The 27,792-nt window shown below is 43.7% G+C and overlaps 1 protein-coding gene across 1 annotated transcript in view; it reads left to right on the top strand.

The window, feature by feature from the left end:
* The first annotated feature begins 271 nt into the window (after positions 1 to 271).
* The window catches only part of MAP6 (microtubule associated protein 6), an 86,950-nt gene continuing 59,429 nt past the window's right edge, over positions 272 to 27,792 (top strand). The window contains exon 1 of the mRNA XM_024761947.1: positions 272 to 1,833. Within this exon, the coding sequence (XP_024617715.1) occupies positions 923 to 1,833 (911 nt within the window). The 5' untranslated portion in view covers positions 272 to 922. The remainder of the gene's footprint in view (positions 1,834 to 27,792) is intronic.

A 27,792-nucleotide genomic window follows, 5' to 3' on the forward strand; every position in this document is an offset into this window, starting at 1 on the left:
TTGACCCTATTTCACAGAAGAGGAGCCTGAGGCTCCCAGTTGGGAAGCAACCAGTGTAAGGACAGCAAGTCATAAGGAGCCTGGTACTTGAACCTACCTAGGCCCCAGATTCTGTTGTTGCCTAGGAACTGAAGAGGGAGGAGCTGCCAGATCAGAGGGAGGAGGGAAAAGAGAGAGGGCGAGTTCCCAGCAGCGCGCGCTGACGACAGCAGGTGATTTTTTTTTTCTGCATCGCGCTATCTCTCAGCATCTTTCCTGGATTTTTCCCCCCCTCTACTGACCGGCAGAAAAGGGTGGGGCCGCTTCCCCGCAGCAGAGACAGCAGCGGCGGCGGCGGCGGCTGCAGCATTATTGGGAGCATTGGTGGCGGCAGCAATGCTCGGTCTCCTCGAGAGGTGATCTCCTCTGAGCCCTGCTAGGTGGCCGACTGCGACTGGACGCCGGCGGGAAGGAGAAGATAGAGCTTTGTCCGCGGCCCCTGCGGCCACACTGCCCGGTCCTTCCTCTGCGCCATGGCTTAAGCCTGCAGTCACCTCGCCTCGCGTTGCCTTGCTTGGCAGGGGTCTGAGCGCCGCAGCAGCCGCAGGGAGGGGCGCGTCCCAGACGCCCTCGCCTGGGGACCCGGGACGCGGTGTCTCACGCTGCGCAGCCCACAGCAGACCGCGCTCCCGAGACCTGTGCGGCGGCTCCCGGAGGCGTTTACAGCCGGGCATCGAGGGACTTTACGGACTTTCTCAGTGATAGCTCTGCCCACCCAACCTTCCCGGGTGCTCTCTGAGGTAGGAGGGGCGGTAGCTCAGGCCACCAAGGAAAACACGGTGAGAACCAGATTGGCCGGACGAGGGCCGGGGGGCTGAGGAAGATTAGGGACTTGCTTTAGAATCGAGCAAGAAGAGGGAGGACTAGCTCTGAGGCGAGCACTATGGCGTGGCCGTGCATCACGCGCGCCTGCTGCATCGCCCGCTTCTGGAACCAGCTGGACAAGGCAGACATCGCCGTGCCGCTGGTTTTCACCAAGTACTCGGAGGCCACCGAGCACCCGGGCGCCCAGCCGCCGCACCAGCAGCCGGCGCAGCCTGCACAGCAGGCGCCCGCGCCCCCCTCGGCGCGCGCGGTCGCCATAGAAACGCAGCCGGCCCAAGGCGAAGGGGATGTGGTTGCCCGGGCAACAGGGCCGGCGCCGGGGCCTAGCGGCGAACGCGAGGTTGGGGCCACCTCTGGCCGGAGCGGCCCGGGACCGGGCTCTGGCTCCGGCTCCACCTCCAGCGCGGGCCCCGCGGACTCGGTGATGCGGCAGGACTACCGCGCCTGGAAGGTGCAGCGGCCGGAGCCGAGCTGCCGGCCGCGCAGCGAGTACCAGCCTTCGGACGCGCCCTTTGAGCGCGAGACCCAGTACCAGAAGGACTTCCGCGCCTGGCCGCTGCCGCGACGCGGAGACCACCCGTGGATTCCCAAGCCAGTGCATATCCCCACCTCCTCCCAGGCGGCGGCGCCTGTGCTCGGGGCGCCTCAGCGCCGGCCGCAGAGCCAGGAGCGCTGGCCGGTGCAGGCCGCCGCCGAGGCCCAGGAGCAGGAGGCGGCCCCTGGAGGAGCAGGTGGCCTTGCGGCTGGAAGGGCGACCAGTGCGGAAGAGCGCGACACACGCAAGAAGCCTGGGCCCGCCTGGATGGTGCGTCGCGCCGAGGGGCTGGGGCACGAGCAGGCGCTGCTGCCCGCAGCCCAGGCCCAGGTCCAGGCCACGGGCCCCGAGGGGGGCAAGGGGCGTGCGGCGGCCGACGCCCTCAACAGGCAAATCCGCGAGGAGGTGGCGAGTGCGGTGAGCAGCTCTTACAGGTGAGACGCAGCCCGTAGCTCAGGCCACGGGGCTGGTCATCCTTACCCTTTCCCACAGATTCTCTGCATCGCAGGCCTCCCTGTCAGCCTCCCCCTCCAGCCCAGAACACACCCCCTCCCCTCCCCAGCCCTGGCCGACTGCTCTTTGGCTCTTTCTTTTGTGAAAGCTGTTAGTATTATCCATCTCATCTTGCCAAAGTCTTTCACTTCAGCCATCTTTTCCCCATCTCTGCCCCAGCCCGAGTCCCTGCCTGCCCAACAGAGACCTTTGCAGTTTCTTCACTGGCTGTGCTTCCATTCTGCCCCACCCAACTCACTGGCTGCATTAGCCTGGATGCTGCCCCTTGCTGGCTCAGCTGCCACCCAAGGGCCTCCGTGCCTTCCAGCATGGCCAATCCTCCCCAAAGAAGAGTGATCTCTCCCCCTTCCCCTCGTCCCTAGCTCGGTTCACTTGGCCCTTCATTCTTACCCCCTCTGTCTCAATCCCTGGGAGACCACCAAGCACCACACCCTTTTCTAGATTCCCTGCTGGTCCCTTATAGAGCACCCTCCTCTTTCAGCCACTTATGCTGAAAGCAGATTCCTTACACCTCTAGCTGTGACTCACTGGGCAAGTTTCTTAACATTTCTTGGCCTAGGGTTCTTATCTGTAAGACGTGATGGATAATAGATTCTTCTCTTAGATTGTTTGCTCATGTATTGATTTAATATTAAATACTCAACATATTTTTGAGCACCTACTATATGCTAAGCACTATGCTAGACATTTTGAAGATTAAATGAGATGATTCAGGAGAATTATGCCTGGCACGTGGTAGGTAATTAGTACATCTTGGTTCCATTCCAGCCTTCTACATGATGCCTCATTACTTTGATTTCCACTTCCCAGACACTTCCAGCCTTCTCCCCTATTGATGCGTCTCCTTTCCTTTCATGTTTGCCAAATGTGGTTCTCATTCTGTTACCACCAAGAACCCCCTCTTCAGCACATTTAAATTCCCTTTAAATGAATGCCTTCAACAAGAGCATATTTATTCATTCATTCTCTTTCTCCCTCTCTGTTTTTCTAGAATTCTCCCTCTGCTGCAGCCTCAGTCCTTCCAGTCTGCTTTCTCACCCTTCATTCATTTAATAAGTATTTCTGAATGCTAAGCTTTCAGTCCTGCCCTTATGTTTCAAATGGAAACAATTAGCTAGCAGATCACTGTTGACTCTGAATATGTGGCATTGGGTTTGGGATCTCTGGGGAAGAAGATGTACACGATGAGTAATTGAGCTAGAGGTGTTCAAAATGTGGCTTATGGGGTCCTTCATCAATGCCACAGCCAGTTGCCTCCTTCCTGCAGGAGGGTGTGGACAGGAGGACTGCAGAGTTAGTGTCTTTTGCCAGGACCGTATATATAGCCTCATCAGACTGATGTCCTTCTCCATTAGATATGACAAACACTCCCTCTTATGCTGAGGAAGAATAGCATTGATAGACATCCTCTCTTGTTAAGGCAAAATCTGCCCCCCACTCAGGTATTACCTCTGGAAAGCATTTCCCAATGAAACGGGGCAGTGAATCAATTGGCCCCTATTCCTTCTTCCTGAATTCCACCTCCCACCTGGCATTTGTCTCTTGGTGTCTTGTTATCATGACCACACTGGTCCCCCAGGAATACACCACTTCCTTTTAAAGCTCTGGGTCAGGCAAGGACATGGATCCTTTTCCTTGGTTCTAGCTATGAGAAGGTGGAATTTTCACAAAATCTTTATGCTGTTACCAAGGAGAATCAAAAAGAAAAGAAAGGAAACGAATAAGCAAGGGGAATAAAAAAACAAAGCCAGGATACAATTTTATGACTCTGTCATGGCTTTGTTGTTTACAAGGCCCTACCTTTGTTCTCTAAGAACCCTAAGGTTGGCCTAACATCACAGATTTCTGGACTGGTCTCTTCATCATCCTACTCGCAGTCTACCACCCTGCGGCAGGTGGAACCTTACCACCTACCAGACAGAATCTACCTCTCCTCACCTCAATACAGTCAATGCCAATCAAGAGAGATCCAGATTCTCAAATCTCATTTGATGATCCTACTCAGTTTATGTTTCCAGGCTGGTAGGACTTGCTTTGTTCATAAATGATGGTTCAGTCAGAGCGTAAACCACCCTTCAGACACAACTCACTCCAAATATTTTGGGTTGTACCTTTGTTCTGTGTAGCCTCTTTCCTCCCAAACAACACCTTAACTGTGCAGTAAGCATGTCCTGCTTTACAGTTAGAATTACACACATCCTGCAAGTGATTTGATTGAATAGGGGCAGGCTATGCTCTTGCAGCTGGTAAGAATGATTATTTTTCATAGCTATCAGAATTTCATCAACCTGTCAAGAAAAATCTCTGTGTACCTCAAAAAACATTTTTTTCTAATTTGAGTCTTCTGTAAAATTTAATTATGCATATGACTTTGGGATCAGCAGTTCCATTTTGCTGTATCATCAGAAGGGTTTTGAAGCATTAAGAGAATGAGTATTGCTAAGAAACGTCAATTTCTTTAATGGACAATTTAAGTACTTGACAAATTTGATGTGAAATTTAACATTATTTTTTGTTCCAGAAGAAAAATTAACTAATAATAGGGAAATGCACTTTGGGTGAAAGTAGATATGAAGAAATAAGATAATCAATTAATTAAGTGTACAATAAAGAAAAAAATGCCTGGAAATTATAGGCTTATCTGGAACATTGATTATTTCTTCCCCGCTATTCTCTCACATCCTTTTCCTTGCTAGGATTCTAAATATCTCCTGAATTTAAGTACGTTCCATGTCTTCTGTAGATGAGCCTTACATCACCTTAGAAGCCAAGCTGGGCTACATTTCACTGATAATTTGACAAATCCTTTTCTACTGCCACTCTACATAAATCATGGTGGTTTACACCATGGTGACTGGTTCATCTCATGGGCTTTACAAGTGACATCTGTCATGTAACATCAGTGTGAGCAGTTTGCTTAAATAGAGAAAGGATATACAATCCATCAGCTTGATATATTGGTACATAATATAAAATATATATTCAGCATCCAGAGTCATATACGTGCTATTTGGTGTCCTCCTGCAATGTACAATCAGTAGATAACATCAAATGTCCTTTGACGCTATGGTTTTGAGAAACCTTCCCTGTTCAACAGTTCATTTAATTCATAACCTATCCACACTAGCCTGAGACTTTTTGCATTCAAGCGGTATCTGAGGTATCTTTAGAATTATTCTCAATCATGAAGTTGATTTTCAATACATTCATATGACATAAATGACATTATAAAATTGAGAAACATGTCTTTGTTATTTTTAATGTTAAGGATGGATTTTACTGCGCAGCTATTTGTGACTTTAGACCTAGCATTCTCAGTTAGGAAATAGATGAGTCATAGGAGGGGATTAAAATTCCTCTCTCAGCCAACCCCATTGCCCCAGCCATCGGTTAAGAGTGATAGATGGGGTAGCAGGTGCTCCCCATAGAAATGCTAATGAGCAACTTTTCCTGGAAGAAATCAGCTGGGGCACCAGGAGGTAGAATTAATAAACCAGAGGCAAAATAGTACTTGAAAAATGAGAGCGGTAACAAGGAAATCAGAAAGAAAAAGAGCCTTTCCTATCTACCCTGCAGTCTTCCATAAAGGTTAGAGAAAGGCCCATCTGACTTGGCTTATGCTATACAGAACTGCCCTGTGCCTACAGGGCAACTGCCCGTTTCCCTAGGATCTTCCTAACTAAATCCCAGCAATACTTCAAGGCCAATCTCAGATACTAGTCTTCAACAACGCCTTCCAGGTCCTGCCACGCAGGACTAATTTTTCTCTTATTCCCCTTTCGTATTCTGTACACTTCTCATTGTCTGCTTGATTGTAAGATACTTTTGTCTCTGTCTGCCTCCCCTACCAGATAGGAACACTTGAAGGGAAGGGGGCTGTATTTTGTTCATCTCTGTATCTCTCACAGTGTAACATTGTGCCCAGCTATCATATAGATTTGTTGAATCCAGTGAAAGTTTTAAAGTTAGATGAAAAATTTATTCACCTACATATCGATTCATTTCATTCAGTTTCATTTAGCTGAATTAATTTTGGAAAATGACCACCAAGCCCCTGCAATGTATCAGACAGGATACTGGAGATACCAAAAAGTGATAACCCTATGTGAAGAAATTGTGTTTTCCTTAATCAGAGTAAAGGGGGATTCCTACTCGGTTAGCACTAGAAGGAAATGTTCAAATGGGGAAGGGCAGCAAACCTTACAGACCTGACTCTAGGTGCACCTTCACCCAGGGCAGTGGTCCCCAACCTTGGCTGTACAATGGAATCACTGGAGAACTTTAAAAATGCTGTTACAGGGCTTCCCTGGTGACGCAGTGGTTGAGAGTCCGTCTGCCGGTGCAGGGGACACGGGTTCGTGCCCCGGTCCTGGAAGATCCCACATGCCGCGGAGCGGCTGGGGCCCGTGAGCCATGGCCGCTGAGCCTGCGCGTCCGGAGCCTGTGCTCCGCAACGGGAGAGGCCAAGGCAGTGAGAGGCCCGCGTCCCGCAAAAAAAAAAAAAAAAAAAAAAAAAAAATGCTGTTACATAGCTGCCTTGCCCAGAGATTCTGATTTAATTGGTCTGGGGTATAGCCGGCGCATGTGAATCTTTTCAAACTGCGCCAGGTAATTCTCATGTGCAATTCAGGTTATGACCTCTTCCCTTAAGACGGAGGTTCTCAAAATTTAGTACACAAAAAAATCATCTGGAGAGCTTTCTAAAATGCAGATTCCCTGGCCTCATCCTCAGACGTGCTGACTCAGTACTTTTAAAATGGAGCCTAAGAATCTGTATTTTAAGAAGCACTCTAGGTAATTTTTATGCAGGTTAACTTCAGACTTGCTTGTGAAAACACCGCTTGGGAAGATTTGCTATCTTTAAGGTATTGAGTTTTCCCATATACGAACGTGGCATTGCTTGCCATTTATTTGTCTTTTTGTCCTTCACTTACATTTTGTAATTTTCTCCACAAAAATCACATACACACACACACAATAGTTTTTAAGTTTTATTTTTCTATATTTAAGCCTCTAATAATATAATTGGATTTAACTTTATGTATGGAATGAGGCAGGGAACTGATTTTCCTTTTTCCCATATGGAAAGTCATTTATCCCAATACCCTTTTTTTTTTTTTTTTTTTTGCGGTACGCGGACCTCTCACTGCTGTGGCCTCTCCCGTTGCGGAACACAGGCTCCAGACGCGCAGGCTCAGCGGCCGTGGCTCATGGGCCCAGCCGCTCCGCCGCATGTGGGATCTTCCTGGACCGGGGCACGAACCCGTGTCCCCTGCATCAGCAGGCGGACTCTCAACCAGTGCACCACCAGGGAAGCCCCCAATACCCTTTTTAACAGTTCAACTTTTCCCCATTAATATCCCCACTGATACCTCTTCTATCACATAAGGGTCGCATATGCTTGAATATATTTCTGAGATCTCTGTTCTATTCCATTAATCTGAGCTAATGCCATACTATCATCTTTTTTTTCTGAGCTATTTAAAATTAGTTTTCCTATTTTCAAGCATATATCTTATTACGTTTTCTAATTTGTTATTGCTCATATGTATTAATTTTTATATGTCTTTATTGTATTCAACAATGTTACCACACTCTAAATTTGTTTGTAGATTCTCTTGGACTGTGGAGATAATGTATACTTTTAGCAAATACCAGTTTATTGTCTTCATTCTGATATTCATATATTTTTGTGTGTATGTATATTGCTACACTGGTGAGGATATCCATATAGTATTTTTTTTTTTAATGCTTTTTCTTTCTTTCTTTCTTTCTTTCTTTTTGGCTGCATTGGGTCTTCGTTGCTGCATGGGCTTTCTCTAGTTGCTGGGAGTGGGGGCTACTCTTCATTGGGGTGCGTGGGCTTCTCATTGTGGTGGCTTCTCTTGTTACAGAGCACGGGCTCTAGTTCAGTAGTTGTGGCACGCAGGCTCAGCAGTTGTGGCTCGCGGGCTCTAGAGCACAGGCTCACTACCTCTTTGTGTTGATTTGCATTTCCTGCACGACCTTTGTTGCTCCGCGGCATGTGGGATCTTCCCGGACCAGGGCTCGCACTCGTGTCCCCTGCATTGGCAGGCAGATTCTTAACCACTGCACCACCAGCGAAGTCCCTCCATATAGTTTTGATAATAGGCTTCTTTGTCTTGAGACATGGGAATGCTTCTTAAGTTTCATCATTAAGTATGAGGATTGCTCTGTTATTATTGCTCTGTCATTATAATATAGCATCATATCAGGTTAAGAAACTTGCCTTTATACTAGTTTACTAGGGATTTCTAAAAATATGGATTGGTATTGAATTTTTTTTGAATTCCAGTTTCTTTATTTTTTTATACAGCACGTTCTTATTAATTGGTATTGAATTTTATTAAATGATTTTTTTGACATCAACTGAGAAAGTCTTATGGTTTTTATTTTTAATCTGCTAATGGATTTTTCTGATACTGAACCATCTTTCCATTCCTAGGGTAAATCTTACTTAAAAATATAGTTTATGGTGCTGAATTCTTTTGCTACTTTTTATTTGAAATGTTTGCATATATATTCATAAGTGAAATTAATCTAAAATTTTTTCCTTTTTTATATCAGTCAGGTACAGTATTGGAATCATGGTTATGTCTATAAAGTTAGATAGTTAGATTTTTCTCTTTTTCAGTTATTTGGAACAATTCTTATAACAAGTACTCCTCCTCAAATATCTGATAAGAGTCTCCTGTAAAGCTCTCTGTACCTGGTGTCTTTTTCATGAATAGACTAGTTTTTAACTACCAGTTTGGTGTCTTTAATAGTTATTCATTTATTCAGCTTTTGTATTTCTTCTTGAGCCAATTTTAGTAATTTATATTTTTCTAGGAAATGTTATAATTTTTTTTAATTTTTAAATTTATTGACGTAAGAGTCACCATAGCACTGTCTTGTGGATTTTAAAATCATCTCTACTTCTCTGCAGTTACATCCCCTTTCATACTTAATATTAATTGGTGCCTTGTCTCTTTTTTTCATAATTGTCTTGTTGAGGTTTGCTTAGTCTTTTCAAAGAATCAAATTTTGGTTTTGTCGATCATCTCCCTTTTCAGTAAGTTTTGCTCTTATTTTTACTATTCCTTTACCTTTTATGCTCTGAGAGGTAGGCCATGTTAGGAACAGTTTTATATCCCTGGCTGAGGAGTTTGGATTTTTTTTTTTTTTAAAGAAATGAGTCACTGAAGGAATCTAGGTAGAGGAACTACATGATAGTTTAATATGTTTTAAATTTTATTAATGTCCTACTGACCGGTGACCAGGGGAGGTTAGAGAAAGAGTGGCCTTTCAATAACGAGCCTATTGGAATAATCCAGGGACAATGATAAAGCCTGAACTGAGGCTGTGGGACTGGAGATTTATAACATAGTACATACAGTTACTGAAAAACAGATCGTAATGACCAATTGAGATGCAAGGAAGAGGGTAAATCCAGGATAACTCTTTTCTGGTTTGGGTAACTAACTGGTAGTGGTCCTAGTCATTGGAACAGAGGGATGGGATAGGGAGGGTGGGAGGGAGGCTCAAGAGGGTGGGGGTATGGGGATATATGTATACATATAGCCGATTCACTTTGTCGTACAGCAGAAACTAACACAACGTTGTAAAGCAATTATACTCCAATAAAGATATTAAAAAAAAAAAGCAACAGACTTTTATTTAGAATTCTATGATGAATGTAGAGGAGAAGAAAGTCAGGAGTGGAAGTTGAGCTTATTTTTAGTATCTAGAATTTGAGTTGTCTATGAGATATCTGACAAGAAATTTCAAGGGGCAGCTGAGTAAATGGATCTGAAGTGTAGAGAGAGATCCGGGCTGTGATTTGAAACATCCTGTGGATATTATTATTATTTTATTTTTATTTTTTTAAGAAGATGTTGGGGATAGGAGTTTATTAATTAATTTATTTATTTTTGCTGTGTTGGGTCTTCGTTTCTGTGCGAGGGCTTTCTCTAGTTGTGGCAAGCGGGAGCCACTCTTCATCGCGGTGTGCGGGCCTCTCACTATCGCGGCCTCTCTTGTTGCGGAGCACAGGCTGCAGACGCACAGGCTCAGTAGTTGTGGCTCACGGGCCTAGTTGCTCCGCGGCATGTGGGTTCCTCCCAGACCAGGGCTCGAACCCGTGTCCGCTGCATTAGCAGGCAGATTCTCAACCACTGCGCCACCAGGGAAGCCCTGTGGATATTATTAAAGCCATGGGAGGAGGTAAGATCATCCCTAGAGAGGAAGTAGAGAAAATTAGCCATCAGAGAATGGAGCCCTGAGGGATACATGTATTTGGGGTACTGACAGCAGAAGGGATAACCGTGAAAAAGACAAGAGTGATCAGAAGGGAGGGAAGAAAAGCAGGAGAGAGACTAATCATGGAAACCACATTGGACACCTAACTCAGCAAAGCCTTATGCTGCCCTGGAAATTTTTACTGAGGAATTACTGTGTGCAAAGCATTTTTCTAGATCATTGGTTGACCTTGAGCAGTTAGATATAATGTTACTGAAACTAACCCACAAAGAGGAGAGGAGATAAGATACGCACAATTAATCCTTGGTTGCTGTCCTAGAAAAAAAATGACATCTAATGCATCTATGAACTTTCAAAAAAAGTCAAGCCAGTGATAGTTCTAAATCTGTAATCACAAAGAATCACTGTGTCCAGGATATAAAACTAAAATAATCCAACAATGTCCACTAGGATTAAAGAGCGATCTCTGTAATCAATGCAGCTTTGGCTTTTCAAATTAGGTCAGTTGTAGACATCTAGACAGGTGAGCTTCTAATTCTCCGCCAAATGAAGAAAACTGCAAATGGACCGCAACCAGCAAACTAAAAATTCTCTCGATGTTCACTAAAGATGCTAGTTTTCACCATTAGAAACAATAGTAGTAGTTAATCAAGTGCCTCCTATATGCCTGGCAGGCTGCTAGAAACTTTGGACGCATTTTCGCCTGCAATCTTTATAGTAGCTCTGCAGAAGTGGTACTGTTACTTCCCTGTTAGAGCTGAGGACCCACAAGACCTCTTCTCTGTCTTTAGGTTTTAAAACTGTTGAAGGCACAGACTTTGTCTAACACTAATCTTTCTCTACACAGGGCACTTCCTCCACGTCATATTAACATGTATTGTCTCAAACCATTTTCAATCCACTGAATATTGATTAGTGTCTGCTCTATATCTGGCTAATTCCTAGGAAGACAAAGTAGTCCTTGCTCTTGGAAGACTTATGTTTATTAGGCAGAGACAGGTGAGCTGAAAAGTTACAGGTGCCCTAACAAAAAGTCTATGCAGGGTTTGGTGGGGTGCAGAGGAGAGAGAAGTTAAGTCTACTTGATTTGAGGGTTATCAGGGAAAGGGTTCAGTAGAGAAGGGACTGGTAGGCTGAATCTTCAAAGATGAATGGGCATTACATGGGGAAGGGATCAGTCTGAGTAAAAGTACAGAAGAGAAATTGTCAGCAGTTCTGAGCAGGTAGAACTTAGAGGTCTCATTGGATGAGGATAGAATGGCGAGAGGTGGACCAGGTAGGTAGGCTGGGCCAGCTCCTTTATCCTATGAGCAAATAAAGAAGGAGGATTAGGTTTTGGATTTTAGCAAAGGTGACTTTGGCAGCAGTGGGAAGGATGGATCGGAGGGGATTAGACTGGGAGCATGGAATCCAGAAAGGAAGCTGTGGTCTAGGTGAGAGATGATGAAGACCTCCAGCCACGAAAGGATGTAAACAAGCACTGATGGTACAGAATAACATAAGGCTAATTGAAAGTCGGCAGAAAGGGAGAGAGAAGAGTCTAGGATGTTTCCTTTAGATGTTTTGGATGTCTGGGGAAACAATCATTCACTGAGCTAGATAGCAGAGTTTTGGATAAGTTGAATTTGAGGTGTCTTTAGAAAGACTACATGGAGGTGTTCAATAGAAAATGAAAATAGAAACCCACACTGCTGGTAAAGGGTGTAAATTGCTACAGTCACCTTATAAAACTCTTCAGCATTATCTATTCAAGTTAAACATATGTTTACTCTATGACCCAGCAATTGCACTCTTGAGTATATACCTAGCAAAAATGAGTGCAGAAGCCTTGTACAAGAATGTGTAGCAGCTTTATTAATAATAGCTAAAAAGTAAAATCAACCCAAATGTCCATCCACAATAGGAGAAATGCACTGTGGTATATTCATAAAGTGGACTATCTCCTGGTAGGGTGTGGTAGACAGAATCATGGTGCCCTTCCCCCACCCCAGAATGTCCACATCCTAATTCCTGGAACCTGTGAATATGTTATGTTACAAAGCAAAAGGGACTTTGCAGATGTCATTAAGTTAAGGCTCTTGAGGTGGGATGAGTATCCTGGATTATCCAGATGGGCCCATTGTAATCGCAGGGACCCTTATAAGAGAAAGAGGCAGTGTCACAGTGATGCAGTGTGATAAAGACTTGGCCAGCCATTGTTGGCTTTGACATGCACCAAGGAATGCACCAGCTTCTAAGAAGCTGGAAAAGACAAGGAAATGGATTCTTCCTAGAGCCTTCAGAAGGAACACTTTGCTTCTGCTGACACCATGATTCTAGCCAGTGAGACCCATTTCTGACTCTTAACTACAGAACTATAAGGGAATACATTCATGTGGTTTTAAGCCATTCGGTCTATGGTAATTTGTTAGAGCAGCTATAGCAAACGAATACACAGGGTTTCTCAATCTCGGCACTACTGACATTTTGGACCAGACAATTCTTTGTTGTGAAGAGCTGTCTTGTGCACTGTAGGATGTTTGGCATCATCCCTGGCCTCTTTCCAAGCCTTGCCAGTAGCGTTCCCCACATTATCCCCCTCCAAGTTGTGACAATCAGAAATCTTTCCAGACATTGCCAAAAGCCCTCTGGGTGTGCCAAAATTGCCACTGGTTGAGGTCCACTGTTACACAGCAGAAAAAGAAAGTTACTGGAATACTCACTAATATGGCTAGATCTTACAGACATAACGATGAGTGAATGAAACCAGATATGAGTGTACTTACCGAATGATTCCATTTATATGAAATTTCAAAAACAGGCAAAGGTAAGTGATGGTGATGGATGTCAGAATAGTGGTGATCTCTCGGGGGGGTGGTGGTAATTGACCAAGATGTTGGAAATGTTCTATCTCTTGATCTGGATGGTGGTCATGTGGGTCTATACATATGGACAATTAAGATTTCTGGGCTTTTTTCTGTTTATTATAACTCCACAAAAAATAAGAAACAAATTACAAGCTAAGTAAACGGAGATATAAGTTTGATGCTCAGGAGAAAAGGCAGAACGGAAAAGAAATATGTGGATATCGAGCTGTCAGTGAGGATCAAACCCGTAGGGGTCAGGGAGGGTGGGAAGAAAGAGAGTGAGGAGAATAACATGCTGCGGCCACAGCCCAGCCTCCCCGACGTATCAGGGATGAGCAGAAGAAGAGTCAGGCGAGGAAGGAGCTTGTGTGTCTGTGTTGTTCCCATCCGAGAGCGAGAGCATAGGCCCGCCAGAGTCCCACAAAAGCTACCCACACATGTATAACGTAATAGTAGCCTTCTCCATCCTCCCTATCCCGGCATGGTCCATTGTCAGTGTGTGTTTCTCTTCAGACTTAATGAAGAGGCTTTGCAGGAACAAGCCTGATGGAACCTCTTTCGGTAGGAAAATAGGACCCGAGCCCCAAACCACAAAAGCCACCATAAGTGCCTCCACTGTGCCGTTGCTTGTGGTCACTGTCTACTTTGTGCAATGACTTCAAAAAGCTGGCCCATGTCGTGGCACATCCTAGAGTGCCTTTTTGCAATCTTCTTGGCCCCTAAGAATCGTTTTCTATTAAACCGTAATAATGGGCGAAAGATAGGCAACGGCAGAAAGCAGAAGAGCAGAACGTTAGAACAGAGACATAATTGAGTTTCAGCCTCATTTGCTGAGTGCACAATGCCAATTGCTTTAACGTATTTTTTTATTTAGACTTTATCACGACCTTTTAAGGTAAACATCTCTCTCTCTAAAGATGAAGAATAGAGTCAGGGAGGTCTGGGGACTGAGGTCACACAACCAGTCGGTGACTGGGCTGGCTCAGGAACCTGGTTCTCCTCATTCCGGCCTCCAGCTGTGTCTCACTCGTGGGCTCAAGCTGACCCCTGCCATGTCCCCGCAGTTCAATATGCCATTCCTGGGAGGCCTGCTACCTGCCCCCCAACTCCCACTCTCCTAAGCCCATGCCATCCTCCTTCACCATCTGGTTCTGCAGGGGGAGAGGGATTGATAACCATCCTGAGCTCTCCATGGATCTCCTTCCCTTCCAGGGCAAGGCCTTGGCAGCTCAGCCTGTGGTCAAGGCTTTCCAGGATCGGACCTATCCGGTGCATCCAGCATTTTTGCCCACTGCTCCCTTCACAACATCTGATGCTTTTTCCTGCAGGTTCTCAGCTCTGGTTGTACCTTAAAATCTCAGGGTCCCCAGCGGGTGATCTAGCCAAATCACAGGCTGAGCTGAGCCTTGACAAGCTCCACACGTAACCATTGCTGGATTTTGCTCACAATTTTCCCTCCTGCCCACCTTCCATCTTCTTTCTAAATCCTTCCTATCCTTCGGGGCTTTTAGTCCATTGTGAAAGAGGCTTATACTATAAAAGCAGGGAATTAGGCTGGATTTATTTGATCATAATAGCATAATAATAATGTAGTGGGCTTAATATCATTTTTATTTCAAGTTCAATGCATCATCTTAAGAGCATGCAACGGCTGGGGCTATGGGCTATGAGGATTCAAGGCGCAGAGCACACGGTCCCCCATGCAGGGACTTGCCGTCTTGTGGGGGAGGTAACATGGATGCAAGTATCATAAGTACCAGGCAGGGCCTAGTGAGGTTTAGTCAGGGCCAGAGTTCTCAAGGGCCACAACAAGGGCCGGTTAATCCTGTTGGAAGATTCATGGAAGAGATGGTTGTATGAGTCCTGGTGGCCAGTAAAGGATTTGGTAACCACTAAAACTGGGTTTGAATCATCTCTCTCTAACTAAAAATCTGTGTGACCTTGAGAAAGCCTTCATATTTCTCATCAATAAAAGGAGATAATTACAGTAGTGAGTTCACAGAGTCATGATGAAGGTGCAGGGAGGTAATGCTCTTAGGAGTGCATGCCCATCAGTAAGTGCTGCCCACTTTTGTTATCACTGAGAGAACAGATTGGTTACCAAGAAAAGTCTTTCATTGATTGATTCATTCATTGAACATCTGCCACATCTTGTATCAGGCACTCTGCTAGAACCTGGGCATTTAGAAATGAATTTCATAGTACCTGTCCTAAAAGAGTTCCTGGTCTAGTGAGAGAAACTATAGTTTCTAGTGAGAGAAACATATTAAGTTTCTATAGTTCCTAGTGAGAGAAACATATTAAGAAAATTATAGTAATGGTAGCAAGTACAATAATAGAAATATGCACAAGGCATTGAGGGGCTATAGAGGAAAGGGGGGTCTGATTCATTCTGAATCAGGGACCACTTCCTGAGGAGGTGTTGACCTGTGCAGTGTGTCAAAAGCATGGACTTAGTTCCACTGGGAAGGCAAAGGTTAGGAACTATATATTCCTTCCTAGAGGTCTTTACCAATGAGATAAGAATGAAGAAGGCCTTTTAAGAATACAATAGTTGGGCTTCCCTGGTGGCGCAGTGGTTGAGCGTCCGTCCGCCTGCCGATGCAGGGGAGACGGGTTCGTGCCCCGGTCCGGGAAGATCCCACGTGCCGCGGAGCGGTTGGGCCCGTGAGCCATGGCCTCTGAGCCTGCGCGTCTGGAGCCTCTCCTGCGTACCGCAAAAAAATAAAACAAAAAAAAGAATACAATAGTAATTCCAGCCCCTCCCAGATATCTAGCTTTATTTGGAGCTTTGCGTTCAAATCCTGCTTACCATTTATTAACTGTATGTCTTTGGTCAAGTTGCTTAACCTCTCTTCTCTGATTTTGTTTCCTGGTTGACAATGACACCTACCTTGCAAGGTTGTTGAAAGACTTAACATTTCATTAAGTCTGTGACTCTTTTTTTTTTTTTTTTTTTTTTTTTTTGCGGTACACGGGCCTCTCACTGCTGTGGCCTCTCCCGTTGTGGAGCACAGGCTCCGGACGCGCAGGCTCAGCGGCCATGGCTCATGGGCCCAGCCGCTCCACGGCATGTGGCATCTTCCCCGGACCGGGGCACGAACCCGAGTCCCCTGCATCGGCAGGCGGACTCTCAACCACTGCGCCACCAGGGAAGCCCAAGTCTGTGACTCTCTTACCTGTAATATTTACCACTGCACCCCAAGCACCAAGCTTAGTGTATGGTCTTTAGGAGATGCTTAGTAGGTTTTAATTGAACAAATGAATGAATGATATATGTGCAGTACTTAGCATAATGCTTAGCCCATAGTGAGTGCTCAGTAAATAACAACTGTCCTCATCATCCATCTCCCCAGTGGGTTCGAGTACCACTTGGCTAATATAAAGAGGCAATTTTGCCCTTCTGTGTGCACACATTCTGTATTTCTGGGAACAGAACCATGAACTGCTCAGATAAAAGATTTTCTGTGAGTGTTTTTAGTCTGACTTGAAGGATCAGGGAAGACCTCAGAGAGGAGGGTATCATCTGAGCTGAACTTTGAAGGATCAGCCGATTTCAGTAGACAAAACAATCAGTGGGCAGGGAGGTGACACACTGCAGGCAGAAGGGATAGCTGGAGCATGTGGAACTAGATGTGCATTTGGGGACCACAGCTATTCAGATATGGCAAATGTTCCCAGCGTGAGGAATGATACGGCAGGAGGCAAGTCTGAAAAGGTCTAGACCAGTGATCAGAAAATTTTCTGTAAAGGGATAGATAGTAAATATCTTAGGCTTTACTGGACCTTATATAACTAGAAAGAAAAAATTTCCCAAAAATTTTTATTGATGTAATTCAAAATATAATAATAATAATAGAATATAATCTTTTGCAATATGGGTCTACTAATGAGAAGAATGGATTTTTAAAAATTTATTTATTTTTAATTTTTATTTTTGGTTGCGTTGGGTCTTGCGTGGGCTTCTCATTACAGTGGCTTCTCTTGTTGCAGAGCACGGGCTCTAGGTGCACGGGCTTCAGTAGTTGTGGCACTTGGGCTCAGTAGTTGTGGCTCACGGGCTCTAGAGCACAGGCTCAGTAGTTGTGGCACACGGGCTTAGTTGCTCCGTGGCATGTGGGGTCTTCCCGGACCAGGGCTTGAACCCGTGTCCCCGGCATTGGTAGGCAGATTCTTAACCACTGTGCCACCAGGGAAGCCCTAGATTTTTTTTTTAAGAAGATGTTGGGGGTAGGAGTTTATTAATTAATTTATTTATTTTTGCTGTGTTGGGTCTTCGTTTCTGTGCAAGGGCTTTCTCTAGTTGTGGCAAGTGGGGGCCACTCTTCATCGCGGTGCGCGGGCCTCTCACTATCGCGGCCTCTCTTGTTGTGAAGCACAGGCTCCAGACGCGCAGGCTCAGTAGTTGTGGCTCACGGTCCTAGTTGCTCCACGGCATGTGGGATCCTCCCAGACCAGGGCTCAAACCCGTGTCCCCTGCATTTGCAGGCAGATTCTCAACCACTGTGCCACCAGGGAAGCCCCGAAGAATGGATTTTTTAGGGGAATAACATTTGCTGAAATCGGGTTCAAAATTAGTGATCTTTTTCATCATATTGATTGCAAACATTTATCTACAAAAACCATTCTTAGCTCCTGGCTGAACAAAAACAGATTGAGGGCCAAATTTGGTCCGTGGACCGTAGTTTGCCAATCTCTGATCTGTATCACTGAGGATGGAATATTGTGCCACCAAGGTTCAGACTCTGTATTTCAGCAGCAAATCACCTCCTGAACAGCGTGCCTGAGAATACTTGGTTTGACCATGCCTTATTAAGCACATCATTTATTCTCCCCAAGTGACATAGTCACTCTCTTGTTTCCTTACGACTGAAAAGCAACAGGGCACTGATGTACGTGTGAGAGTCTCTTTGTCTTTATATATAATGGGTAACCAACCCATCTCTCATAGCAACCAAGGATACAAGGTACAGGAGTCTCCATTGTGAAATATTATTAGTCTCTGGCTGCTATGACCATCCGTTTGGGGTTTCCCCAGGTGCTGAAACAGGCTTTAAAAGAAATAGACAAGGAAATAGTGGTATTAAAAGTTGTAGAGGGACATAATCCACTTGCCTAGGACTCAGCATCCAAGAAAAGTATGGAAGAGAGCTCTGCCATGAGAGTTTTGTTCTGACTCCTCAAAGAAGCGCCTGATCCAGCATTCCTCCAGAGTTGGCCAAATGCTGGCTATGAATTGGAGAGAGGTTTGGTGATTCTAGCTGGTAAGAATCTAATCTAACACCATTCTCTGGGGAGCCTTTTTAGCACATCCTGATAGTCCTAATTCAAACAACATTTGTGAGAAGGTGATACTTTATAAGTGCTACCTTAATCTCTACCTAGATGGAGGAATTTTGGTAGACAGTATTACTTTGTGAGTGAATGGATTCAATTCAATTCGTATTTAATTCATTCATTCAGTTTAATTCAATTCCTATTTGTTGAGTACTTCCTATGTATAAGACACTGAGCTCAGCTCTGGGGATATGACTGTGAGGTCCACAGTTGACATCTTGATTTACTCTGTGTCTGTTCCTACTTTAATAGCAGGGAGATACATGAGGAGGAGGAAGATGGTGATGATGATGATGGAAAAAGAGGAAAAGGCAGAAGATCTTGCACTGGCAGAAGCATGAGTGCTTTTAACCAGAAGGGTATTTAGGGCTGGGGGCAATAGAAGAGGGAAGAGTTCTGAAGAAATTGTGAGGAATGTAAGGGAAATTAATAATCACTGATAGATGAATGGATAAAGAAGATGAGGCACATATATACAATGGAATATTACTCAGCCATAAAAAGAAACAAAATTGAGTCATTTGTAGTGAGGTGGATGGACCTAGAGTCTGTCATACAGAGTAAAGTAAGTCAGAAAAAGAAAAACAAATACCATATGCTAACACATATATATGGAATCTAAAAAAAAAAAATGGTTCTGAAGAACCTAGGGACAGGACAGGAATAAAGACACAGACGTAGAGAATGGACTTGAGGACACAGGGAGGGGGGAGGGTAAGCTGGGACGAAGTGAGAGAGTGGCATGGACATATACACACTACCAAATGTAAAATCGATAGCTAGTGGGAAGCAGCCGCATAGCACAGGGAGAACAGCTCAGTTGGTGCTTTGTGACCACCTAGAGGGGTGGGATAGGGAGGGTGGGAGGGAGACGCAAGAGGGAGGGGATATGGGGATATATGTATAGGTATAGCTGATTCACTTTGTTATACAGCAGAAACTAACACAACATTGTAAAGCAATTATACTCCAATAAAGATGTTAAAAAAATAATAATAATCACTGATACTGATCTGGTAGCCATGGTGCAGTGGATCAACCAAATGTCTTGGCATCAGATAAACCTCAGTTCAAATCCCAGCCTTTCCACTTACTATTTACGTAAACTTGGTGAAGTTATTTCAAGTCTCTGAGCTTCAATTTCCTCTTCCAGAAAACGGGCAGTATTATATGTCACAGTTTGTGTGGATGTGAACATGTTTTGTAAACCATTAGGTCCTGCAGTTTTAAATATTTATACTCAGAAATGAGCATGGAATCTAAACGCACAGCACTTCAGAGGCCAGGAGAGCAGTCACTTCAGGGATCAGGCTCTTCCCTTAAGTTCCTGGATTACCGCTATGAGCAAGACAGATGCGGTTCATCATGGGTGAGCAGTACAACAACAGATGTGGTGTTAAGCATGCATTCTGATAACTAGTATTAAACACAGCTGTGAGGAATTTTAGGCAAGGAAAGCACAAGGTGCTAACAGAGCACTTAATGAGAGTTGACAGGCCTAACCTAAACCAGGAGTTGGAGCTGTCATCTGAGGAAGTAGCATTTGAGCCGAGCCCTGAAGGATGAAGATGAGCCTTGACGTCTGCCTTCCCGTGTGACCCTGAACAAGCCTCTCCTCTGGCTTCATTTTCCTCGCCTGTCTCTAGAAGCCTGGCCCAGTCCCCTCTCAAGTCCTTCCCAGTGCTAAAGGACCAGACTCAAAGACCCCCAGTGCATGGTACCAGAGAGCCCTTGTCATTGGCTTGCAGTAGACAACACAGGGTAGAGGAGGGAGTACGACCGTGACTGGAAAATCCAATGACATTGAAGAGGGAGCTTGTGGCTAAGGATTTGGTTTCATCCATTTGATACTGCTCTTATTCCCTGCTAAATAGCTGATGCTATCTTGTCTGAGAAATCTTCAAAGCACTTTCTCTTTTCTTTCTTTTTTAGAACTTTAAAAAATACTCTACGAAGAATAGTATAACACCCATATTGCTACTACCCAGAATTTTTTAAATTATTATATTTACTTCCTGTCTTTTTTGTGTTAAAACATTTTTTCTTCCATAGTAAAGGTCTTTTTGCCCACCTGGCCAAAAGACCCATTCTGTTCTTCCCTCTGCTCCCCAGGAGGTTACCACTTTTGGTGTACACACCTCTTTGTCCATAAACTATGTAAGGCATTGCTGTATGTGTGTGTGTGTTTACTTAAATGACCTCCAACGCTATATATCATTTTGTGACTTTGTTTTTTTCATGCAGCATTATATATCTTGAAAAAATACAAACATGCATACGTAAACATCCACTCATATAGTTCCTTCTTTTTTTTTTTTGCGGTACGCGGGCCACTCACTGCTGTGGCCTCTCCCGTTGCGGAGCACAGGCTCCGGATGCGCAGGCTCAGCGGCCATGGCTCATGGGCCCAGCCGCTCCGCGGCATGTGGGATCCTCCCGGACCGGGGCATGAGCCCACGTCCCATGCATCGGCAGGCGGACTCAGCCACTGCGCCACCAGGGTAGCCCAGTTCCTTCTTTTTAATGGCTGTATAATCTACCAGCATATGAATATATTACATATTATTACTTATCTTTACTTATATTTAGATTTTCCTAATTTTTAACTATCACAAATAATAATGCAATGAATTTTCTTATGTCTCTCTGTGAATATATTTATGAGTTAAACATGAAACTGTTGAATCTTGGGTTGTACACATTTTACTAGATATTGGAAAATTACTGGGTTCATTTATACTTCAATGAATAGTGTATAAAAATACCCCTTTTTCTTCTAATGTCAGAATTTAAAATTTTTGCAATTTCATAGTGTGGAAATGGTATATTGTTTATTTCGTATTTCCCTAATTTTCAGTGAAATTAAGAAGCTTTTCATGTGTTTATTGGCCATGTGCCTTCCTCTTCTGTGGAGTGAATATTCATACCCTATGCCTGTTGTCCTATTAAGAGGTTGTCTTTTCTTTTAATTGATCTACATCAATTCTGATTATTAATCCTTTTTCCTGTGTCTTATCTTTTACCTTTATTTACAGAGTCTCTTGTCACACAGAAATTTTTCATTTTAATGTATTCAGTGTATTTAGTCCTTGCCTTCATGGTTTATGTTTTTATTCCTAATTGAAGAAATACTTCACTATCCCAAAGAGAGAGACGCATTCTTTTATATTTTCTCCTGATAATTTCAAGGTTTATTTTCACACATTGAGGGTTGTAATACATCTGGAATTAGCTTTTCTGTATAGTGTGAGACAGGGATATGTTTCACATTCTTCTGTGTAGAAGGCCAGTGATCCAAATCCACTTGTTTAAAGGGTCATTTTCCTCCAGATTTAAAAAGTTCCCTCTGTCTCATAGCAAGTTCCCTCATTGGTGTGGATCTGCTGTGGGCTCTTTATTTTGTTCAATGACCTACTTTTCTGTTCCTCACAAACACCACACTTACTATAATAGCCTTGCAATGTGTTTTGATTTTTAACAGGGAAGTCTCCGTCTGGTTGTTTTTTGTTTTCTTTTTTAGAATTGTCTTCATCTTTCTTAGGCATTTACCCTTTCATAATTATTTTGGACTCAGTTTTCAGCCACCACAAACGTTACTGTTGAGATTTTGATTGGACTTGGGTTAAAGTTATAGATTAATCTGAAAATTGATCTTGAATAATACTGAGTACTTCTATGTGTAAACAAGGTTCTGCAGATGCAGAACCTAGGCATATGGAGGGCAGGCTGGACTGCACCATTTTATCTAAAGGACTTGAGCGTCCTCAGATTTTGGTATTCATGGAGGTCCTGGAACCAATCCCCTGTGGATACCAAGGGATAACTATACGTCATTACATTTACACAGGTTTTCTTTTACATACTTCAAAAAGGTCCTTTTCTCTTTGTTTTTCCTAGATGTTTTCTAGATTTTGTTGCTGTAGTGAATGAGATTGTTTTCCCATTATCTTTTCTAATTGGTTGTTGGTGATGCATAGGAACAGTTTGATTGCTGTATACTTACCTTGTGCCTATAAACTTGCTGTATTCTCCCATTAATTCTAATATTTTCTCTTCTGATTGTCTTAGATTTTCTATTTGCCATGATTTCCTTTGCTCCTGCTTTGATCTATTCCTGCCTTTTATTGAATTGATTAAAATTTTCTGTATTTCCTTCTGTGTAGTAGTTATACATTCTATTTCTGTTTTTTATTGTTGTTGGGTAGTTTTTGGGCGGCTATCCTTATTTTTTCAATCTGTATATCTCAGTTTCCAGTTAGTCAAACTTTATACCTCTGATCACCCCCCCCACAACCTGCATGTTCTTGTTGTCTTATATTTTAGCTCATCTTTGCTTTATAAGACATTTCATATAGAAATAATCAATAATACATTTTTAAATTTTTTTGGCTGCATTGGGTCTTTGTTGTTACGCACGGGCTTTCTCTAGTTGCAGCGAGTGGGTACTACTCTTCGTTGTGGTGCACGGGCTTCTCATTGCAGTGACTTCTCTTGTTGCGGAGCACAGGCTCTAAGTGCATGGGCTTCAGTAGTTGTGGCTTATGGGCTCTAGAGCGCAGGTTCGGTAGTTGTGGTGCACAGGCTTAGTTGCTCCGCGGCATGTGGGATCTTCCCGGACCAGGGCTCGAACCCGTGTCCCCTGTGTTGGCAGGCGGATTCTTAACCACTGCGCCACCAGGGAAGCCATAATCATACATTTTTATATTCAATTCTTATTTAGACTTGCCTTAATATTCAGCAATATTTTGCTCACCATTGTTTTTTGACTATCACTCTTGCCTTCTGGAGTATGTCCTTTGTCTGAAATATCTTTATCTCACTTCATGCTTTAGTGATAGCTGAGTGAAGAATCTAGGTAGACAAGCGTTTTCTCTAGCTCTTTGAAGACTTCATTCCACTGTCTGCTGGGCTCTGTCATTACCTGTGAGGAGTATGCCATAACTCTAACAGTCATTCGTTTCTGTGTGATCTTTCTTCCTTGTTTTTATTTAAATGTTGTTCTCTTTGTCTTTGCTGTTCTACCCTTTACTATAATGCATCTAGGCATGGATTTATTTTTATGCTTGAGACTCACTGTTTTCCTGAGATTGAAGATGCATTACTTCTTCAGTTCCATGAATTTCTCAGGCTGTATCTCTGAATAATGCCTCTCTCCTTTTTCTCTGTTCTCTCGCCTAGAACTTACATACACTGTTTCTTCTCATATATCCTCCTTGTCTTTGAAAGTCCTTCTTATTTTCATATGTCTTATCTCTTTGTGCTTAATTCTGGATAATTTTCTGAATTTGTCACTAATTTTCACATATATGATTTTACCTCATCCACTGAGTTTTTCATTTCTATGGTATTTCATTCTAGAAGTTCTATTTCATTTTTTCAAATATGCTATTCTTTTTTTCATAGTGCCCTGTTGTCTCATTATGATTTCTCTTTCTTTGTGTCTTTAAACATTTATTAAATAGTCTCTTTCAGGTCATGATGTTATTTCAAGTTCTTAGGACACTAATCATCATGGCAAACCATTTCCTCATATGGTTTTAAAGTTTTTATTGTGGGTTGTAAAAGTGGCCTCCTAGAGCAATTATGCACAATTAGGGACTCCACACCCATGCTGAGCAGATTGATTAGTTGTGATAGGCTTCCCCACCCCTGCCATCACCCCCACCTAGACCCTTAGCAGAAAGGGGCTTCCTTGTTACTTCTCTAGGCCAGCAACTCCCTTACACAGCAGGAGTGCCTCTGTGGCCCTGCTTCATGCTGGAGTTTCAGTTTCCACTCCCCAGACTCCAGAGGCCTGGTCTCCTCCCACTGCCTTACCATTAGAGCTGATACTGGGGTCTAAGGGTTCCCCTCGGCCATAGTGGTGTCCAAGGGTTCCCCTCGGCCATAGTGGTGTCACTTCTCAGGCTTACTGCTCTGATGTGGGGATGCCTTTGTTTTTGGCATCTGAGGTTTCCCATTTATTTCTTTTGAGCTCATCTCTGAATGTAAAAAAGATTTTTATTATATTTTATTATAATTTATCCAGCATTTCTATGTGTTTTAAGCGGGGGGAGAACTTAGCATACTCAACCAAATTTCCATTCTTGGATGATCATATTATCTGCAATTAATGACAGTATTTTCTCTGTCTTCACAATCTTTCTCCCTCTTATATATTCAGTTTTATCTTATATCACTGTCTAGGAACACCAGTACACCATTGCAAAGCTTCTCCATAGACTAGTATAGAGACCAAGGAAGTATAATATAGTGGTTAATTTTGGTATCTAGCAAGTCTGGATTGAATTCAAGCTCTGTGACTTAATACCTCTGGTTTTGTGCGGGTTGCTAACTTGTTTAAACCTAGTTTTCTCATTTATAAAATGGGATAATCATGGTATTTACCTTGAAGAATTATCTTTAGAATTAAACTAGTTACTATATGTAAACCACTTGGATTAGTACCTGACACATAATACAAGTATCATAAGTATTAGCTATCAGCAGTAGTAGTTGTAGAAATAATAGTAAAAGTTTAGTATACATTATAGCTAGTCTTCCCAAATCTGTTGTAGAGGTTTGTTATCTGAGACTCAGAGAGGTCAAATACCTTTCCCAGTGTCTCATAGCTAATAATGGGAAGCATAATTTACACCCCAGAGCAGGTCTTCTGAAGCTGTATCTTCCCCTCCCTAGATTATCCTGCCCCCATCGGAGTAGTGGTTTGTACAGTTGCAAAATCAGGCCCTGGGCAGAGTACTTGCTAGGCCATCTGTGGGAAACTGGCTGACAAGGGTCCTGGTACCTTGCTCAGCACTTCCAGAGCAAACAGGGAGAAAAAGCTCAGGGCCAGGCAGGATTCTTGAGAGGAACCTCAAAGAAAGAAATAAGCTTATAGCCATGCGTCTCTAAGAATAAGAATTCCTGTTTTCCAGTGTGTTGAAAACGTAAACGATAATATATAGAATCAAAAGCTACCTAGGAGAGGAGCTGCTTTGCAAATCATCCGTCCGTCCATCCACCCATCCATCCATCCATCCATCCACTCACTTCTGGAAGCCTAAAGCCAGGTGACCTGGGTTCTAATCCTGGCTCTGCTCCTTAACCTTGGACATGCTTTTTGACCTCACTAGACCTCACATTCTTCACCTATAAAATGAGAATAATCATAACAGCACCTACCTAATGGGGTGGGGATTAAATGAGTTAAAGCACTTAGAGAAGCACCTGGCACATAACATATGCAGGACATGTCGGGTTTTATTATTATTACTTGGTTCTGCATACAGTCAAAGGCCTACTCTGAGCTCCATCTCTAGGACCGCCAGGAGGGACGTGTGAGACGTGTGGAAATCGCTGCAGGTGCACAGTTGGCTGGTTCTATCACGTGTGGGTTTCAGGAAAGATTTGGTAGATGAAGTCAGATTTGCCTTCAGCACCTACCAATGTCCTCCTTTGTGCCAAGAACCTTATTAATCAGCGGGTTTGTGAAGATAGAAAGTTCGAGGTCCCTGCTGTCAAGGAGTCTTCATTCTGGGTGAAGAAACAAATATGTAAATCAGGGATTTTATAGACTGTGGGCTCATAAGTATTAAAAAAATGCAAGGTTGGGCTGCTGTAAGAAAACAGAGCAGGGGCATCTGCAGTGTTGTGCTGGGAAATGGTTAACAACCAGGTCCCCAAGGAAAAAAAATACATCCTGTATTATTGACATAAAGGATGTGAACACACTTGACAAATAATAAAATACACAATATTTTTATTGAAAACTCCAAGCACCTATAACTTCAGTATGATTTTATATTTCTTAGCAAAAATCCACCATCAGTTTTTACAATTCCACCACCAACAAATAGGTCACAGACCAGACATCACTATCTGACTTTACAAAGAAGGCACTAATGTTACTGACACACGAGTGTAGGTCTGACAAACGTTGGTTGCTACTCTTGTTTATATTAAGGAGGAGGTGAAAGGGAAGCAATGAAGATGCAAAGACACGTCAGAACTTCACTCAGTAGTCACTGCTGTGAGCGTCTTTGCTCAGATAATAGTTTTGAATACTGGAAAAATATCTCCTCAACTTTTTGTGCTGTTCACAATGGAACAGCCACAGATATAGCACACTTTTAAGTTTAATCTGCTTCATTAACATTTACCCTATCACTTCCTTAAGTCTGGACAGTCAGCAAAACAAGAAAGCTAGTGCTGATTTGTAACATTTGCTGATTTCCATGGTGTCAACATCCTACCACATCCCACCACGGCTCATTTCAGGCTGCCCACCTGACATCACCCGCTACAGGGTGGGCAGGAGCATACCGGTATGTAGCCTTTCCATCCAGTGCATACAGTCGATCTAAATCATCCCCAGAGCATAGATAACAGTAGAATGTGGTAAAATAATTAGAAAGTTGTGCGTTTTGAGCATTTGTTACCTTTATTTTTAATATAATTTATTTAATCATAGGTTGATATAATTACATTTCTATAATGGCTGTGCTTAACAGCTAGCTCAGAAAATCTAGCAGTTGGCTCCCTCCAGATAGTATGAGCTGGCTGCAGCACATCACTGACATCTGAAATAGACGTGGAAATCAGAGAAAGCTTCTGAAGGACTGATGTGTGAGCAGGGTTCTGAGGGTTGAATAGAAGTCTGCTGGGTAGAGGGAGGCATCTCAGGCAGAGGGAACAGAATGAGGGAAGCTCATTCCCAGGCTTCTGAGGAACAGGGTGGGAAGTAGGAGAAAACCAGAGAAGAAAGGCAGAGGTAGTTCATGAAGGGTCTTGTGGACCCCTTATCCCCAGAATTCTAGGGAAGCATTGAAGAATATTAAACAAGAGAGTGAGTGATTGGATTTGCATTCTCAGGAGACCTGTCTGGGAGCTGTGTGGTGAGAGGTTTGGTGTGCCATGATGCTGTGGTGCAGTCAGCAAGGTGCCAGGTAGTGGAGGTCACGTGGTAAGGGAAGTGCACCCCAAACAGCATGTGCAAAGGCTTGAGGCGTGAGAAACCAAGCACAGGAAATGAGATCGTATGGGAGGCCTGGGCATAGACTTCCTGCTGGGGAATAGCAGGGATGTGACTGGAAACCTGGGCACTGTTGGCACAGTTCCAAGGACTCTCGTGCCAGTGGATGTGTTGGATGTAGTCCTGCTCTCGGTCTGCCCTGGCAGGAAGTGGGGTCAGTGTTCTGCACTCTCTAACCATACTACTGAATAATTGCTAAGTCCAATGGTTTACCTAATTGGGCTGTTGGCAGGTAAGTGCTGCATGCACCGGCCTCTGGAAGACTGACCATTTAGTTTCTTACTGCTCAAAGTGTGTTCCAATGACTTGCAGCACCAGCCTCACCTGGAAGCTAATCAGAAATGCAGAAATTCAGGGACCACCTCGGACATCCTGAGTCAGACTGCATTTTAACACACCCCATGGGTACTCTAAAGTCTGAG

This window comes from Neophocaena asiaeorientalis, unplaced genomic scaffold, assembly GCF_003031525.2.
Source record: "Neophocaena asiaeorientalis asiaeorientalis breed wild unplaced genomic scaffold, Neophocaena_asiaeorientalis_V1.1 scaffold263, whole genome shotgun sequence".
Classification (NCBI taxonomy): domain Eukaryota; kingdom Metazoa; phylum Chordata; class Mammalia; order Artiodactyla; family Phocoenidae; genus Neophocaena; species Neophocaena asiaeorientalis.